The sequence below is a fragment of the Centroberyx affinis genome, unplaced genomic scaffold (genome assembly GCF_046629955.1).
Source record: "Centroberyx affinis isolate AG114_WGS23_722 - 3 ecotype Tasmania unplaced genomic scaffold, CSIRO-AGI_Caff_v1 ptg004623l_1, whole genome shotgun sequence".
Lineage (NCBI taxonomy): Eukaryota > Metazoa > Chordata > Actinopteri > Beryciformes > Berycidae > Centroberyx > Centroberyx affinis.
The window spans coordinates 38,633-57,500 of record NW_027282230.1 but is presented as its reverse complement, the minus strand read 5'-3'; the positions used below and the strand labels follow the sequence as shown (position 1 = coordinate 57,500).

At 41.8% G+C, this 18,868-nt stretch overlaps 2 protein-coding genes across 2 annotated transcripts; both read right to left on the bottom strand.

Moving 5' to 3' along the window:
- Positions 1-5,447: 5,447 nt before the first annotated feature.
- On the bottom strand, positions 5,448-9,609 carry LOC139665568 (5-hydroxytryptamine receptor 3A-like). Its single transcript, XM_071544620.1, has 10 exons — positions 9,573-9,609; positions 8,312-8,472; positions 7,940-7,984; positions 7,615-7,724; positions 7,066-7,235; positions 6,769-6,926; positions 6,415-6,625; positions 6,136-6,312; positions 5,797-5,882; positions 5,448-5,678 (listed from the first exon to the last, which is right to left on the bottom strand). Exons 1-10 carry the CDS (start codon positions 9,607-9,609, stop codon positions 5,448-5,450), a joined length of 1,386 nt encoding a protein of 461 aa, XP_071400721.1.
- A 657-nt stretch (positions 9,610-10,266) lies between these two features.
- Positions 10,267-15,256, bottom strand: LOC139665567 (5-hydroxytryptamine receptor 3A-like). The gene is made up of 9 exons (XM_071544619.1): positions 15,220-15,256; positions 14,399-14,559; positions 14,232-14,276; positions 13,804-13,913; positions 13,238-13,407; positions 12,928-13,088; positions 12,514-12,724; positions 12,204-12,421; positions 10,267-10,494 (listed from the first exon to the last, which is right to left on the bottom strand). Exons 1-9 carry the CDS (start codon positions 15,254-15,256, stop codon positions 10,267-10,269), a joined length of 1,341 nt encoding a protein of 446 aa, XP_071400720.1.
- Between the last annotated feature and the right edge of the window lie 3,612 nt (positions 15,257-18,868).

Genomic DNA, 18,868 nt, shown 5'->3' with positions numbered 1-18,868 from the left:
TCTATGGTGACCAAGGAGACCCCCCTCTGACTGGACTATCCCATATCCCAAAATGGCAGTAAGGGGGTTAGGATTCAGTGTTGTATTGCATAGAGATGAAAAACATTCAAAGATTGAGGACCAGAAGCTGCTTAGAGATTGGCAGGACCAGAACATATGCCCTAGAGAAACTGGGGTATGATGGCACCTAGGACATTCTGGGCGGACAGATGGATACATTTTGGACAATTTATCATTGGAAAAATGCAGGCGATGAAATATTTTAAATTGTATCAGATTGAGTCTTACACAGAAAGATGAAGAGTGAATCTGTGAGATAATGGAGTCCCACAATTCATCTGAGATTTCCTCTTCTATGTCTGATTCCCAAGTAGCCTCTGTGTTGTCCCATGTAGGGGAATATATATTCTGTATCACATTGTACACTTTGGAAATTAATCCCTTGTTGTATGGATTAAGATTAAGAATGTGGTGTGTCGGGTCTTTCTGGGGGGGATTGGGGTAGGACAAAAAATATTTGGAGGCGAAGCTGCGAGTCTGAATGTATCGAAAATAGTGGCTATTTGGCATTTTATGGTCTTGACACAGAGAACTGAATGATCTGAATGAATTATCATCAAATAAGTCAATGAAGAAGACCAATCCACATCTATGCCAGGCCTTAAATGCCAAGTCTAATTGTGAAGGTTGAAAGAGATGATTGAATGTTAACTGCAGACACATTTTGGAGTGTAGAATCTTCTGTTTTTATCTCAGCGTGGTTCAGTAGAGCAATTTTTGTTGGGATCAAGCAGCACTTGGTGAGCTATTTGTTTGTTACTTTGCTATATTCCTGTTTTAGTTAAATCTGTGTTTAATTTGAAAGTGTTTGGTTTGGTGCTGAGTAGTTTAGCTGAAACTAGTTTAGGTGAAACCATTTAAATTTCAAAGTGCTTGGTTAATTGCTGGGAGTGGCTTGAACTCCACTGGTGAACTGGTACTTTTTGGGCACAGTCATTCTACAGTGTCAGCTGCAGTGTCAGCCTCTTGTTGTCAGCCTCTGCGCTCGATTGACTCCAGGCGCACAAACACTAGGGAGTCTATCTGCGGGAGTCATTTGAGGGTAGGCCAAAGAATAGGGACACACGGCTAGGGTTGGCTAGGGTTTTTTGTAACTACCTTTCCTACTTATGCTTTTCTGTCTGCTACACTATGTGTCTCTCTCCCATCCCCATTGTAAAATCAGCTCATAGGCCCCGTAGACATGGCACTATTTTCAGGTGTAGGAACCCATGTAATTGTATTTACCCAACTCGTACCAACAGTCCTTCTCTTGCTATTGCTGGAGGACTCTGGAACTGCCAGTAGGCAGTTAAGAAAACTGAGACCATCTCAGCACATGCTTTATCTCAATTCCTCCACTTTCTGGCCCTCACTGAGATCTGGATCATACCTGAAAATTATTTTTCTCACACCCCCAGAGCCTCTGGCCAGGGGGGAGGCACTGGACTCCTCATTTCACCCAAGTGGACTTATGCCGCTTTTCCACTGCATAGTACCGGCTCAACTCGCCTCGACTTGACTCGACTCTACTCGCTTTTGGTAGTACCACTTTGGTTTTCCACTGCAGATAGTACCCCCTCAATGTGCCCCACCCCCCAAACTGGTCGTCATAGCGACGCTGCGACGCTGCATGAAACGCGACACACAGCTACAATGGAGGATATCGAAGCGATGGTGTTCTTGATTCTCGGTATGTGGCTGTTAAGTCACAGCAAGGAGACAGATTTTTATTTCAGAAGAGGCTGAAGGCAGCGAGACAGCAGACTGCTCTCTGGCTGCTCAAGGCGACGCAAGAGGGTAAGCTAGCCTGGTAGCTAACGTTAGCATATACGTCCCGTGTCGCGATGACGATTCTCTGACCAATCAGTGGTCTGCAGTGTTTTTACGTCACCGTTTGGTATCGCCTCAGCTCGCTTGGAACCTCGACGGAGGTGCTACCAAAAAAAGTACCAGGTACTACGTAATATGGTACATGGTACCTGGTACCTGGTACTTGGCCAGTGGAAAACCAAAAAAGGTGAGTAGAGTCGAGTCGAGTTGAGCCGGTACCATGCAGTGGAAAAGCACCATTACACTGTCATCCCTCTTTCACACCTCTCCGACCCACAAGGCAGGGAACCTGCTTGACCTCATCTACACCAGATCCTGCTGCACCACCAACCTTACTGTTACCCCTCTTCCTGTATCTGACCATCACTTTATAACCTTCTCCCTTCCCATCTCACCTCCCACCTCCCACCTCCCACTCAACATCCACTCACACTGTCACCACCCGGCGCAACCTAAAAACTCTCTCACCTACCACTCTCTCCTCTGCTATACTTTCCTCGCTTCCCTCAGCCGAGCAGTTCTCTCTCCTGTCCACTAGTCTTCTCTCCTCTCTCTCCTCGTCTCTAGACTCTCTCCACTCACCACTAAACCAGCTCAACTCCACCCGTTCCTCGGCTGTCTGAATCTCTGCAAACTCATAGAACAGAGCAGAGCTTCGGGCAGCCGAGAGGAAATGGAGAAAATCGCAGTGCCCTGACGATCTCTTGTCACCTACTTTGTCACATACTCCATTATCCGGTCACTAACAATGCTATTCCTTACTCCAAATCTGCTTCTCTGCCCCTTGTCCATGGGCATGCTTCCTTCCCTACCCTCTCCCCAGAAGATGTCTTCACACTTGTCAGGTCTACCTGCCCCCTTGATCCTATCCCTTCCACTCTCCTCCAAACCATCTCCACCGAAATCACTCCCTTGCTCACTGCCCTTATCAATTCCTCCCTGTCCTCGGGCCTTGTTCCGGCTGCTCTAAAGACTGCCAGAGTCAAGCCTCTTCTTAAGAAACCTCCCTAGACCCTGCTGCTATCCATAACTACAGACCTGTATCTCTTCTCTCCTTTCTATCCAAAACCCTTGAGCGAGCAGTTTCCAACCAACTCTCTCTCTATAATTCTGCATTGATCTCTTTAAATTTGCAGAGGTTACTAAACACAAACAGTGTTTCTTCCTCAATTAACACCACATTGTTCTTGTCTTCTTTAAGACTTTCTCTATCTCCTTCTTTTTCAGGGTAAGCTGAGCCAATTCACCTTTTCTTTCACCTTTAAAGTAATATTCCACTTAGTTTTAACATGGGGGTTGTTTGGCAATTGTCCGCCATGAAAACCATAATATAAACTAATCACCAAGATTGGATGCAGCTGGGACAAGTTTGTAGTGTTACTTCCAATTCATTTGAATGAGGCCACGGAAATAACCTGATAACTGACATTTAACATGTTTGTGAACAGATTCAACAGCAGATCCCGCTACTGTGATTTTCAACTGACAAATAGCTTTTTTATTGATAGAAGAGAACATAGCGGAGGGTTGCATGTCTCCGCTATGTTCTTGTGGTGGAGGAATATGCCTATGGTGAAATTATATTTAAGTTTACAAACTTAGCTAGCAAATATCAGCTACCTAGCTTTAGGCTAGCTATCAAACTACAGAAGTTGGATATCTTCCTATCTGGATACCAGTGGTTTGGCAACGAGGAGAGCTGTCCCCTCTGCAGCACCCCCAATGCAAGTCTCCATGCTGTCAGGCTGCAAGACCGCACTGTTCCAAGGGCGGTATAGATGGCGGCACGACCAGGTCCTGAAGAAGCTGGCAGAAGTATTGGAAGTTAGCAGACAGGAAGCGAACAGAGGCTTGATGAGGGTTGACCTCGGCAGGCAGCTACAGTGCAGGGAGGCTGGCTGGAGGTCCATTATCTACCGTGTCGAGGTAGGGTGCAGAGGCTTAGTCAGTACATCGACAACACGCCTCCTCAGGGACACAGAAGTCACAGGAGCCAAGTTGCAGAAGGCGACAAGAGAGCTGGCAGAGGAAGCGGAGAAGAGCAGCTTCTGGCTGTGGCTCAGGAGGAAGGATAGGAGTTGGGGAACAATCAACTGACCCGAAGGCCAGCTGTAGGGAGTGGCAGGGAGATGTCCCTGCCTGGTCTGTGCATCTCCAAATGACAAACATGATGTGCACACATCGCATTAGAGATCAAATTAGATCAATTTCTATAAAATGACCAACTTTTGATTTTTTGCCTGTAACACTGCATCTGGCAGTCAAAGACACCTTCTGTAGGCCATCTCACAAAGCGTATCATCTCACAAAGTGACAGATGGCTGACTGACTGACTGACTGACTGACATGAATTTGCCTTGTGTCTCATTACTCCCCCTTCTAACAGCGTACAACAACAATACAGCAAGTTTGTTCTCAAAGTAAAGAATTTTATTAGAGAGGAAGTTTGATCAAGTAAAATGATGGGAAATGTTAGAGGGCATTGTTTAAGTTTTTTTTTTATTCTTTATTTCCACAGCAGAAAGCGTCCGATACATATCCAAGCCGGTATGTAGAACAGTTCATAGGACACTCATTCCATTAAATGAATACATTATGTTGGCTATATGCATATTTATATGTAGATGTGCAATTTCCTTTTGTTTGTTTTTCATTTGCTGGATGGAAAGAAAATTAATTTTCCATAAATTATTCAAAAAATACCCCAACGCAGTATCAGCATGCGTCATGCAGCATCATATGCAGATTCATTTTATGAATCCAAAAGCCATTAATAACACTGCATTGCAACAGTTCCTCCCATACTTGAAGGGAATCTTAAAGGAACTTCATACGGTTCCTACAGGAATCTAAGGAACCTGTGAGAACATTTGCATATATATACCAACATGCTTCATTTTGATGGCTATTTTTATGACTACATGTTTTTAATAGGAGCCCTTCTTTGTATGTTACATATTAAAGACACATTAATGTAGGACTAGATATCATACAGACAGTGTCAAAATATTGGATATTTCAAGTAATTGATCTGTTGCACTGTAATAACAGATGTGTATATTTGCAATACTACTGAAAGACTAAAATAGGATTACGGCTATAGGTTCCTACACAGTTTTGCTTTCAAAATCCCATACTTTTTTCAGACCTTCATTTCCTAACTGGTTTCAAGATTTTTTCCAGTGTTCTATATGATTTATGCAGACAGTCATGTTTCCCAGCCCCTATTAGCTACGTCTGTGAACCGTTTTTTTTCCATACTGCAGTCAAGACCTAGAAATGACTTTTTGCATATGCTTCACCAAATTCTTTTTGTATACATGGATTTGAAGACCTGTGTAGTGATATATCTGAACAGCCATGTGCTCTTTTCCTCATCAGTGTTGCTAAGGTCAGTGTAGCTATGCTTTTTAGAGTGTAATTCTTCCAGTGGAACAAGATGCAAAAAAACAACAAAAAAACCCCACTCTTCCAGCCCTGAGTCACATCAGAATAAATAAACAGTAATTCAGTTCAGTTCGATGCTGTTGCAAAGCTTTTAAATCATGCTTTTTTCATTATCTAGCTAACATTTTTTATGCAAGACTCCAATTTATAAAGATGGTGGCTAAAAACACACAGGCTGCTGTGGCATAGAAAATGAAGAAAGCTGTGTTGATTCTTTTGGCCACTCTGGTCCAGTAGCCGGGCTTCCCTCCTTCCTCCTTGCTGCTGAGGAGCAGAGCCAGGCTTTTCTGCAGCTCCCTCAGCTCCTCGGAGAGACTTTCCGAGCCATGGGACTCTCCTGTCAGTTTGCTGCTACTACCCTACAAGAGACATGTGGGAGATTAAGGTTTATGAAGTGGATTATGACCCTGCTAAGATTGCAGGCATTTGACATTGAGCTTTTTGTGAACCAGAATTGAAGTGCAACCCCGTCCTAACCTCTTTGGCCACAGACAGTAGTTCAGACGGTGTGTCGCCACCAGACACATCGCACAGGCATGAACAGCGAGTCCATTTATTCCCTTCTGAAAGGATCGGTTTGACACAAGGATGATTACAATATTCAAAATAACACGATTCACCATTATGTATTATAAGTTTGCATGTGACAGAAAATAAATGAATGTAGTCATTATGATAGAAATAAAAATAATGGAGTGGCCTCTTGGCCTCTGCACAAATTGACCTGATAACTGTCTGGAAGATAACTAATCTTTTTGTGGTCTGGCACATCAATATATGAGTGTTCCTCTTTTTCTTTGTTATAGTGGGTCTCACCTCTGTCACAGTTATGGGAGTTGCCCCTGTCCTGTTTGTCTCCACAGTCCTCGCTCAGGCTGTGGCCAGCGTCTGCCTCCTCCTGGGATGGAGAGTCTTTCCCCATCAGATACATCACCAAGATCGTTTCCAGGACACTCAGCAGCATCAGAGCAAAAATCCCAATGCAGTAGGACGCTGTGAAGAGCAAGCAGTATCATTAATACACACAAATAACTACTCTCTATATCAGTATGTACTGTTCCTGTTCATATGAACGACCGAGCCGGAGCTCTTTACCTATAAGTGGAATCCTGTTGGACGTGGAAGGCAGAATGTCGTTGAGGATGAGCTGCATCACCGTGACAGCAAGCAGCACGGTGACCTTGAAGCCCAGCTTCTCCCCCCCACTGTCTGAGAGGAGGAAGGAGGCCAAGTCCAGACACAGGAAGAACAGGATGGGCAACAGGAAGTTGACGACGTAGAGGACGGGCCTCCTCTTCATGGTGAACTAGGAGGAGAAGGTCAAGGGTCAGGCTGGATGGACTTCAGGCGGGTTTGACGAATGCAACCAAAGCAACTGTTTAGCATTTGTGTTGGAAAAAACAACTAATCTGAACTAATCTGCTCATGTGTCCATCTTGTAATGCGTACAGTGTATTTGATGCAGTCACGATCCCCTTGTACGTAGCTTTTGAAGGGTTCGACTGCCACGTTGACCAACAGCCACTCATCCTCGCCCTGCATCACCATTTTGGACCACTCTGTGGTAAACTTTGAGCCGCCGAGAGGTTGGAGCTGCAGTTCTTTGTCTGAGGCAGGAAAGAAGGAAATACTGAGGTAACCCAGGTGCCTGGTGGTGTGTGTGTGACGTAGACAATAAGCCATAAAAATTGTTGCAGCACTCACACAGACACGCGCACTTGGACACACAGATTGCCTCTCCCTCACCTGAGTGCATGACCGAGCTAAATGTGAGGCTGCAGTTCTGGGTGTCAAAGGGAAAATTGTAGATTTGCATCTTGCAGCTGCTGACCATCACCTGGTCGTTCTTAACATGGACCTCCCCATAGCTATTAATGGAGAGATAGGGACTTGGAGGGGCCTTATCCTTCTCTGTCCTAGAAGAAAACAAACACACACACAAACACACAAACACACAGACACACATTTTGGCAATTTGCTTGCATCAATATATTATGGATGCCTCTTTCTTTATGGAATACTGCATAACTAAATCTACAGTGTGATATGATATGAAATATATGCATTTAATGCTATATTCAGAAAGTAAACAATATAGCCAGTTTCCTCTCTCTACAAAGAGAGGGTATGACAAGAGTCTGGTGATGTTTATGGGTTTCAGACTTAGAAGTCATTGTACAGTAAGGATACGTGACACAATAAAAATGACTATTTCATTGAATATAAACATTGTGTGTGTGTGTGTGTGTGTGTGTATGTGTGTATGCATGTGCGCACGCATACATTCACACTTACATCTCATTAATACTGATGTCTGGCATCCACAGAGCTTCAACAGGAAGAGTAACTTGATCGATTCCACAGAACTCATCCGACTCCCAGGAGATGTACTCATTCTTCCAATACTACAGAAGAAAACCAGAGGAAAATTCCCAACAAATGAAAGCAATGAAAGAAAAAAGTAAATAACAAGGAAAACAAGAAAGAGGGGCAATAGTAATGTGGGAGTGACAGAAAAAGAAAGGCACTTGAGTTTCCTAACAGGGAGAGGTCAGAGATGCATCGTGTTATCACTTGTTTTAAACAAAGTGAATCATCCTGAGCCATTGAGAGAACTCACCATCTCAACCCAGATGTAAGGAACGAATCTCTGGTCGATTTCAATCTATGAGTAAACAAATATGTGTTAGAATCTTTCAGGCCAGCAAACATGGCAGCACAACCAGCATAATGACCCCCACACAGCAAAATCATCAGTGTGAATTCAACTCTGAGAGTGTCCACACCCACCAGTTAATTTAACATTTTAGAGCCATAGCAGCTCCATGAGTGAACAAACCATTAACAATTAAACAATTAAAAATTGTTGTGCAGCAAACTATATTCAAGTTCAGATAAACATACAGATTCTATACACGACAACACACACTGATACACAGACACACAGATACACTAACAAATGGACATGATTTGAAAGCCTTAAACCACTTACCACATCTAGAATGGCATAGAGCGTGACATCCAGCTCTACCACTGTAGGTTGTGTGTGGTTCTTAACGGGCCGTGTCATTGTGTACAGCTCATTAGTTTTGGTCAGGTTCAGGTAGTTCAAGACATCCTGGTAACTACAGCCACTCTGAGAGGACACCCCATCTACAGCCAAAATATCAACACAGTTTCTCTATGGGAGAAAATATTCTTATATGTATATAAATTCTTAAAACATCAGCAGAATTAACAGGGAAATTCAATGCTGATTTTCAAGCTCTAAATTTTGCTTTTAAACTACAATTTACTTGCCCCTATATTTGTCTTGAGGTCAAAGTTATGTGCTCTTTTAGTTCAATCTATTTATGTACTTGTCTCCTAAGTATGCAACATTAGCCTATCCTACAGACACCCTGCAAATTGTTACCTGCTCTGAGTATGAATCCATGGTTGAAAGTCAGTCACTTCTGAAAGCCAAAATCCTTTCAAGTAGTGCTGGTTGTGGTCACAGAGAGGCCATTATGAGTTCTGACAGTTTGGGCGTTGGCAGATGTGGGATATTCGCTCTATATCAATCCACTGATTGATGGTTAAATATGAGCATTTTACAGTCCTTTGAGTTCAATTAAGGCTCTCCATTAGAGCTGCTATACCACCAAATGTTGCATGTTGATCGAATCAAGGCCAGCAGCACGCATTTCTACCCAGCTATGGGTTTAAAAGCTTGATTCGGTTCTCCCAAGATGCTTCTAATCTAATGCAATCTAATGGCCCTTGATTGTAAATATAAGCTGTTAAAAGGTCATTTTGAAAAGAAATAATGATAATTTCATATTCATCTTTTACAATTCTCATTTTAAAAATATTTGGTATTCGGTATTAATCAGAAAACCCTGAAATACATGTTGTCAACAAGACATTTACTGCAGACAGTTTCACACTGGATGTCTTATTGTGGCTACTGATTAGTTTCATCACCATAAACCCTTTCTGCTGGAGCCAAACAGTGGCATGCAAATAGAAAAAAAAACAGAGCATAGAAACACAGAAAACCATTACATCTTTCCAGTTTCTTACCCTTAGAGTTTTTAGTAAGACAGCATATAATAAAGTGATAAGGCACTGCTGTTTAATTAAGTTTTCAAGTTATCAGCACTCATCACCAGAATGTTTAGGAAAGAAGTTTATCATTCATCCAAACTGCAGGAACTTTCCAGATAACACCTCACACACCATGCAATATACTGAACATTAGTATAGCTTACCTGAGAGGAAGAGCAGCAAAAGAAAACCAATATACATTTTAACTGTACCTGTGAGTGTGTATGTGTGTAGAGCAGCATGTGAAGTGTAATGTATGTGAGGAGAGAGCAAATGTGTATCTCTGTCTCCTTCCCCTGCTGTCTGACAGTGTCAATAAGTCTGTTGCAGCAATAATGCCACTTATACACTAGAGGAGGGCTGGGCAAATTGAATGACAAACCTTTTTTTTAATCTTATTGGTCAGTGTAACAGACATCTGAAGTTAGCGGTCACTCCCACAACGGATAACACAGTAATTGTTAATGGTCTGATAGGAGAGGAGGAGGCAGGAGCTGTGTTGGAAAGAGACTGAGGGGAAAACTGGGCCATAACGATGTTTAACAGCATAATGCCACAGTAGGGAGCAGGAAGTTGAACAGAATACATATAACACACAAAGACAGGTGAGAATGGCATCTCAATATACACTCCATGTGTTCTGGGCAAACAGCAAAGTAACAATCATAATAAATGCAATGCACCAAACAACAACTGTTAAATGCCTTGTTTAACAGCAGAGAATGAACAACAACACAACTGTGAATGCTTTAGTTGACATTTTTCACCCAAACAAAATGTCACACATACAGGTGAACATAATCAGGTGACTGGTAAAGCTTACAAAACTCCAACAATGATATAACATTCTTGTCATCTCTAAGTGCTCCATTCTATACACATGAATATTAGAAAAAATGAGACAGCGATGACGTAGCAAATGAAGAAAGCTGTGTTGATTCTTCTGGCCGCTCTGGTCCAGTAGCCGGTCTTCCCTGCTTCCTGCTTGCTGCTGACGAGCGGAGCCAGGCTTTTCTGCAGCTCCCTCAGCTCCTCCAGGATCAGCAGTAACACACCAGTCTCACCTGTCTGTCTGCTGTTACCAACCTGGATTTGGCAGATGAATGTTGAAGTTGATTATTCTCCTGCTAAGACTGATGATACTGTATTTGACACTTATTTTTTGCAACAAGCAGAGGTGTGACCAAGTCAACTTTGCTCAAGTCTTGAGGCAAGTCTCAAGTCAAGTCCCAAATCTAAATGTATATAACCAAGTCAAGTCCATGTCATTAATGTCAAGTCTCAAGTCTAAATGTAGAACAGCAAGTCAAGTCAGAACAAATCAAGAGTCCAGTATCAATTTAATATCTTATCTTTATTAAATATCTAGGACTTTTCAAAGCAATATGGTTTTAATAGGATAAAACCAAAAACTTAAGAGCATCGTGAGTTTGATTTCTATAATCAGATTCAACTTTAATAAATTCAATCACTCCATACAAATTCAGAGAAAAGAATTTAAATTCAGTCGTCTGGTGGAACAAATCTGATCACTTTCACGTCATTTACACAAACAGACAAGATCTTCTGTCAAGACTTTAGAAACCTTTTCAAGTCATCAGAGTACAAGTCAAACTAAAGTCCCAAGTCACCAGAACCCAAGTCAAGGCAAGTCTCAAGTCTTCTCTTCATGCATCAAGTCAAGACTCGAGTCCCCACCTCTGGCAACAAGTATAACAAAAGTTACATATTTCAACAGCAACACAATGCTAACCTCTTCAGCCACAGGAAGTAGTTGACATGGTGTGTTGACACCAGACACATCACAGATGCAGGCACAGTGAGTCTGTCTTTTCCCCTCTGAAAACACAGGACTGACACATTAGTTGTTATACATGAAACATAATTCACCACCATTCATGTTTTATAACCGTCAGCACACCCTGAGTCAGAGTATTGAGAAAAGCATTACAGCCAACAACCTAAAAACACAGTTACTGAGTATTCATTCTCTCTGTAAAACCATTATAAGATGGAAGGTACCTGATAACATGGACAAAATTATCTTTGTTACAAACTAGAGGTGCTGCTACGAAAATGATCAGTGCTGCATATCAGTTTTGTAAGCGTGAGGATTGAGCTCCCTCTTCCTGCTGGAGGAGACCAATTAACTCAAACACAATGAGGAACTTCAAAGCAATGGGAAATGTAGGACAGTCCAAACCACTGTCTCTCTGACAATGCAGGCTGAAATGGCTTGATCACGCCCCCTTGTGGTAAGACGTCAGGAAAGATGGTATGAATCCAGAGTTTAGATTGAAAGCGGTGAGGGAATATGGGAACATAGTAAACTTAGAGGATGTTCTCCAGCAGCTTCAAATAATAATAATAATGTGTGTAAGTGAGTGCCTACCATACCATATTGGTAACATTTCATGTGAAAAATACAGCAACCGTAAGAGAGGAAATACAAAAGTGTTGGTTATACTGAACTGACCCAGTAAAAACTCAAAGGGTCAGCAATGGACATGTAGAAAAGGGTTTGAGAGAGATGTATGATGATGGCGATATATATTTCCTACCTTGTGTTGTTGTTTGCAACCAACTAAATAATTAGGATGCGTTTAGGTAGTCATTTTTGTCAAGATCATATTGATGGCAGGCGTAATAATCAGAGCAATTACACAGTTTTGAATATTAGTATCACATTACATTATCAGGTAATGAGAGATCCAGGGCCAGGAATGGATAGAGATCAGTTGGAAATACAGAATCAGTTAGAGAGAATGTAACCTTCTGCATAACTTGGTTGTAACAATCTCTTTGTCACCTTTCCTCTTTCTCTGTACATTATAGTAAGCCTCATCACCTCTGCCACAGTTATGAGATTTGTCTTTGTCCTGTTCGTCCTCACAGTCGTCCCTCAGGCTGAGGTTCTCCTGGGATGGAGAGTCTTTCTCCATCAGATACGTCACCAAGATCGTCTCCAAGAGACTCAGCAGCATCAGAGCAAAAATCACAATGCAGTAGGTCGCTGGGAGGAGGAAAACAAATAAAATAGACGTACTCTTATGGCTGATATGAATAAGAAATCAGTTAAGCTAAATGTGTGAGTGTGCGTTGTACCTATGAGTGGAGTCTTGTTGGACATGGAGGGCAGGATGTCGTTTAAGATGAGCAGCAGGACTGAGATGGCCAGCAGCACGGTGACCTTGAAGCCCAGCTTCTCCCCTCGATGATCTGAGATGAGGAATGAGGCCAGATCCAGACTCAGGAAGAACAGGATGGGCAACAGAAAGTTGATGACATGGAGGAGGGGCCTCCTCCTCATGGTGATCTAGGAGGAGATGGTCAAGGGTCAGGCTGGATGATGTTGAGGTAAATATGATGAATGTGACAGAAGAGTCTATTAAAGGGTTGCCTTAATGCAACAGGTATGTAGTGAAGAAAAATAATCATCTAAAATTTACAGCATTCCTTTAAGGGTTTGCTGTTGGAATTCAAAAGTGTTGTTTTTCCATGTCTTCTTGCGTTGCGTACAGTGTATATTATCTGATCCCAGTCCCCTCGATAGAAGCTCAATGTGTCGTTGGTGACTAACAGGTTGAGGAACTCCCACTCTCCCTGGGTCAGCATCACCTCAAGAGAAGACTGTGTGGCCCAAGACGAGTTGGAAACAGGGATGAGCCGCACTTCATCGACTGAGGAGTGGAGAGAGGGAGATATGGAGGGAAGCCGGGAAGGCAGGGAGGAATAAATTGGAGGCTTACTATTGGTGCCTACAAATGAAAGGTCCAACTTGTTCGAGTTAAGGTGGATAAATCACACACACAAATGTTGAGTCACTCACCAGTGTACATGACACTGCTGAAGGAGATGCTGCATCGCTGTGTGTCGAAGGGGAACTTGTGGACGTCCATCTTACAGGAGCTGACCACCTTCATGCCTTCCTCAATGGAGACAATTCCCTTGTGTGTCACATACAGATAGGGGTATAGGGTGGTTTCATCCTTTTGTGTCCTGGGAGCACACACACACACACATACACACACATTAACACACATAGGATTCTCAGGTTCCATTAATAGCAAATTTTTCCATGCACTGCAGTCATTTCTGGTGAAACAAACTTCTGCTAAGTACATCTGTGAATTCAATGACTATAATAACCACACTGTGTACTTAAGTCAGTCTAAACATAAGGTCAGCTTGCTCGCTAAACAAAGAGAGCGTATACCAATATTAGCCGTATTACAGTTCAGTTGAATCACTCATACTTTACTCAATGCAGCTGTCATGTACTGTACTACAAGTACTACGCTCAAGTTCAGCCTCCTACAAAATAGGCAATGTATAGCATAGTCATCAGCTCATCATGAATTAGTGTGTGCTGTATGTGTGTGTGTGTGTGCTCACATCTCATAGATGAAGAGATCTGGCTTCCACAGCATATTTTTGGGAAGAGAAATCTGACTGATTCCACAAAACTGCGAAGGGTCCCAAGAAATGAGCTCATTGTTCCAATTCTGCAGCAGCAAGGCAGGAGACAATGATCAAGAAAGACGAAACAAGAGAAGAGACAAAGTCAAAGTCAAAACCAAGGTAAGATTAGATTAAACTTCACTGAAACCTATGGGGAAATTGGTTTGTTGCAGGAGAAAATGTCATAGGATACAGCAGGGGAGAAAAAAATAGAACATAGATGCAAAAACAACAAAAGCAAATAAAAACAAAAAATAGAATATAAACAGTCGTGTTATATGTAAATAGCAAACAATTCCAACATGTTCTAAGAAGACAATAAGAGTGGGAAGCATGGGAAAGAGTATAGATTACATACTCACCATCTCAATCCAGATGAAAGGAATGAAGGTCTGGATTTTCTCAGTCTATGAACAAACACACACTTTACACTCGAGCACAGATCAGCACGCAAACTACACACAGTTTAAATTAAAAGCACACATATACATCCATGTACACATACACACTGCATGAGTTTACGGCTTACCACAGCTAAAATAGAATAGAGGTAGATATTTAGTTGTACTGTGGTGAGGTGTGTGTGGTCCAGAACGGGCCGTGTCGACGTGAACGCCTCATTACCTCTGGTCAGGTTCAGGTAGTCTAGCACATCCTGGTAACTGCACACTTTCTGAGAATACACCTTATCTAGTGAAAAAAAAAAAAGACACAGTGTCTTCATAAAGGCGCAATAAAATCTGTGGTTGGTAGAAGTGGCTGGTAGGAAAAAAAAAAAACAATTAGCAGCTACAGCAAACATTTATCAACCTTTAATTTCTGACCCTGATGATGTTGTCAGCTGCTCCACTTTTCATGTAATATATTTGTAATAAAAATATCAACTTTTGCATGTAATCAGTCTATGTCTATTCTATCGGCAGATGTCTGGTGGCAGTCAGTAATTTATCAGCTAAATACAAACATTTGACCTCTCATATATAGCGATTACTCTCATTTCCTTTGTCACCACAATTAAAGCCCTGTTCTGTCATCTATCAAAGTCAAGCATGAAAAAAAACCCATCAAGTTTGGTTTGCTTTGTACCATCAGTTACTTTATGTCTCAAAAATGGCAAAGCAAGAGTATGGCAGCAATTAACAACATCACTAATCCTTTTCTCAAGTCAGACAAATGGACTTAATGAAAAAGCAAATGGACTGATATTTGACTGAACGGACTGACAGTCATTCTTTCATATCTAATATGGCATGAAAGGTTAGGAAGGAGGCGTACTGTGGCATGCATCCAAAATGGAGGGGAATATTTAATCAGCACCTCACACTGAATCATAATTAAATTTTGTCTTACCTGTGAGGAAGAGCAGGAGGAGGAAACCAGCACGCATCATCACTGCACCTGAGTGTGTGTGTGTTTGTGTGTGTGTCTGTCTCCTCTGTGCTGTCTGACTGCGTTCACATAGAGGAGGGCTGAGCAAAATGAATGACAGAGCCTTTCTTTTGATCTCATTGCCTGAGATGAGAAATCCCTCCCACAGCGAACAGCATGGACATTGTTATTGGGTAACAGGGGAAGAACAAGTGGAGGGAGGCAGGAGATGCTGTATATATAAGATATATTAGGTTTATGCTTGATCATTGAGGCTGGTGAGAATGAATGTGATTGGTTTAAAGGCCGAGTGACAGATGAGTTACAGCTCAAGCAGACTGAGGCAGGACAGGAGGAAAGGATCTGTCCGTCTGAAAGGAGAGATAATATGAACTGAGTGCCTCCTCACAACAATTACACTGTTAAAGATATGACACTGGTGAGGTTGCATAAGGCTGGCAGGTATACAGTATGTGTGCGTGTGTATGTGTGTGTTGTTTTTTTCCAGGTCTACACTACAATTACCATTGAAGCACTTATCTGGAGCGTGCAACAAGTGCGTACTGTACATACAGCAAGTTTGTTCTCAACGTGAAGAATTTGATTAGAGCGGAAGTTTGGCCAAGTAAAATGATGCCCCCATTAGAGCCCATTCACTCAGATAATCAGCACTCAGCCTGTACCACAGTAACTGTTAGGTTAAAATATCCTCTTTTCTTCTCATCTGATTATATGATTTAGATTAGGTAGCGAAAATGTGCACACCCTTCAATTAATACTGTTTGGATTAGCCTCTTCCAATTTAACACATCTGGATTTAGGAATTTTCTCACATTCATCTTTGCAGAAGAGTTCAACCTCCATTCATTTGCACTGAGGGACGTCAGTAGTAAACTAGAGTGGAATACAGTGTGTGGTGGGAACACTTTTTGTGTGATTGCATTAACAATACTCCTCTTTAGTTTAGCTATACTCTTAGCTCTTGAACACACCCCTTCACAGTACATTGACTCCTCCTTGGTCCAGCCCTGTAATTGGCTTATGAGGGTATTTAAAGCAGCTGTGGTATCATAGCTGTCTTTTCTCTGCTTCTCCCTGTTGTGTGCCATATTGGTTCCTTTGTGGCTCTGAGGTAGGTAGTGCAGTCATGAGGTTGTTCAAAGTTTATAATTGTACCCAGTGATTAAGTGTTAATTGTTTGCAATAGTTTTCTGTTTGCCTGTTTACTGCCTGTCGGTGTCTGCTTGGCTGAGTTCTGCGACTCCAAAGGTATGTGTTGCAAATATGGATATATACTAGGCATATGTGAACTGGTATTAGTCTCTTTCCCTATTCACTGGGTGACCTGGATGAATACCCCTGGAGTCTGCTCAGCCAAAACTCATTGTTAAGTTACTGATTACTCAGTTAGTGGTAAGTAGGGTATGATACATACCCGAGGTAATTTTGCTTATTGCAGTGTTGCTGAGGACCTTTTACTAATGTGTTTTATTGTAGGTCTAGATCAGATGCTGTTTTGCCTTTGCTGTCCTTTTTTTGTCTTGTTTTACCTCGTTGCCAGCTGATTGTGTCTGGTACCTTTTAGAGTGAACCGACTGGTTTGTGTATTAATGACCCTTATGTTTTGCTCCATGATTAATATATCTGTTATCTCCCTATAGTGGATCCGAGTGCTGGCTTGTTGGCAGTGGTGGAAAGTAACTAAGTACAGTTACTCAAGTACTGTACTTAAGTACAATTTTGAGATACTTGTACTTTACTTGAGTATTTCCATTTGATGATACTTTATACTTCCACTCCACTACATTTCAGAGGGAAATATTGTACTTTCTACTCCACTACATTTATTTGACAGCTTTAGTTACCTTTCAGATGGAGATTTGACACAATGGATAATATAACAAGCTTTTAAAATACAACACATTGTTAAAGATTAAACCAGTGGTTTCCAACCTTTTTGGCTTTTGACGTCTTACAAAAAGCAGTGTGTAGTCAGGGTCACATTCCAGATGTCTATGAGTTGTTAACAGCTCCACCAAATAGTGATATTTCCCTCTAAACTTCACATGGTTTCATTTCAATAAATGTTCAAATGATCCAATATTTCAGCCAAAATCAAAGATTAGAGAAAAAGTCCAAAAACTGAAAACAGATTTGTGTATCAGAACTTTGTTTTTTCTTCTTTCCTCTCCCATTAATCATCTCATGACCCCTCAGATTTATCTGGTGACCCTTTGGAGGGGCCTGACCCCTAGGTTGGGAACCACTGGACTAAACTAGCTAACTGTATATAAAGTAGTTCAAACTAGCTCCACCTCCAGCAGCTACAACAGTAACATGCTGCTTACACACTGATGCTTCAATATTAATAATCTAATGATGTCATATATAATAAAATATCAGTCAGAGGGACCAAATCACTACTTTTACTTTAATACTTTAGCTACATTTTGCTGCTAATACTTATGTACTTTTACTTAAGTAGGATTTTTCATGCAGGACTTTTACTTGTAATGGAGTATTTTTACATTGCTGTATTGATACTTCTACTTAAGTAAAGGATCAGAGTACTTCTTCCACCACTGCTTGTTGGGGAGGCTAGACACCCTGGTGCGGTTCCCTTCACAGCTTGTAATGGTAAAAGAGCACTGGGACACGTGTATTCACCCAGTGAATAGATAAGTGGTAGGTAAGTGGTTGCACCCCTGGACAAACCCTCAGTTAGTCTGCCTCTCCATTGCTGGCCTCAACCCCACTCTCCCCTTTGTTTTTAGTTTTTCCCTTAAATACTGGAAGTGTTTCTCTTTTGTTACTTCCTTTCACATAGGTTTGAATAATTTTCCTTGTCTAACCAATCCTCTCCACAGACCCTTCCAGTCATTAACTATGCAATAAATTTGCATTTCTTTTGTAAACACGCCTCTGTCTTCCTTCAGCAACAAACTTGTGTAGCCTGTGTATGACCGAGGTATTAGCCCGGGTTCCTCAATATAATTCCTGGGGTGAAATTCCCTAGGTGCTGTTGTCGGGTTAGCTATATTCTATTTGCTCCTACCTCCACCTCACCACAAGTGCATACAAAGAAGGCATCCTGAAGTACAATATCCCTGCAGAAGATGCAAGAGGACTACATGTGTGAATGTCACAGACTATGACTTGATCAAAATGGTAAACTTTGTCACATTACAATATGTGCTACACAGGATATGTAATCAATTGCACCTGGTTAGTTAAACAACCACTACTCGGCTAGAACATGTTAGTCAGATCATCTGCTATACAACAGGCTCTAGTGCATTCGTAAGGCAAACGGAGCGTATCACAATTACTGTGGGTTCTGGATAGGGGAAAACCACTAGAGATGACAAACAAATGGAACTCTCACACGTGAAAGATGTTATGCTGAACTTTTGACAACTTGTTTATAGCTAATTGTGCAGAACCTGAACAGTTTAATGACCACTGACTGGCCTGGGAGCGCTTCACTTGCAGCTGAAATCCTATAAAGGAGCATAGTGCCCCCAATACTCATCAGTATATGAATTGATAAGAGCCTGCAGTTTGATCTTGTAATCAAATCTGCAGAGTATTTGGATGATTGGTATGGAGTGTTTTTCAGTGGCTTTATAAC

Coding starts and splice junctions, on each gene's coding strand:
- LOC139665568 (XM_071544620.1), bottom strand. CDS start 9,609: ATGTATATTGGTTTTCTTTTGCTGCTCTTCCTCTCAG. Junction 6,927..7,065: donor TAGCTCGGTCATGCACTCAG/GTGAGGGAGAGG, acceptor TTCCTGCCTCAG/ACAAAGAACTGCAGCTCCAA. Junction 6,626..6,768: donor GTGACTGCATCAAATACACT/GTACGCATTACA, acceptor TTCTCCTCCTAG/TTCACCATGAAGAGGAGGCC.
- LOC139665567 (XM_071544619.1), bottom strand. CDS start 15,256: ATGCGTGCTGGTTTCCTCCTCCTGCTCTTCCTCACAG. Junction 14,560..15,219: donor CCTCCTGCTCTTCCTCACAG/GTAAGACAAAAT, acceptor TTTTTTCACTAG/ATAAGGTGTATTCTCAGAAA. Junction 12,422..12,513: donor CAACAAGACTCCACTCATAG/GTACAACGCACA, acceptor TCCTCCTCCCAG/CGACCTACTGCATTGTGATT.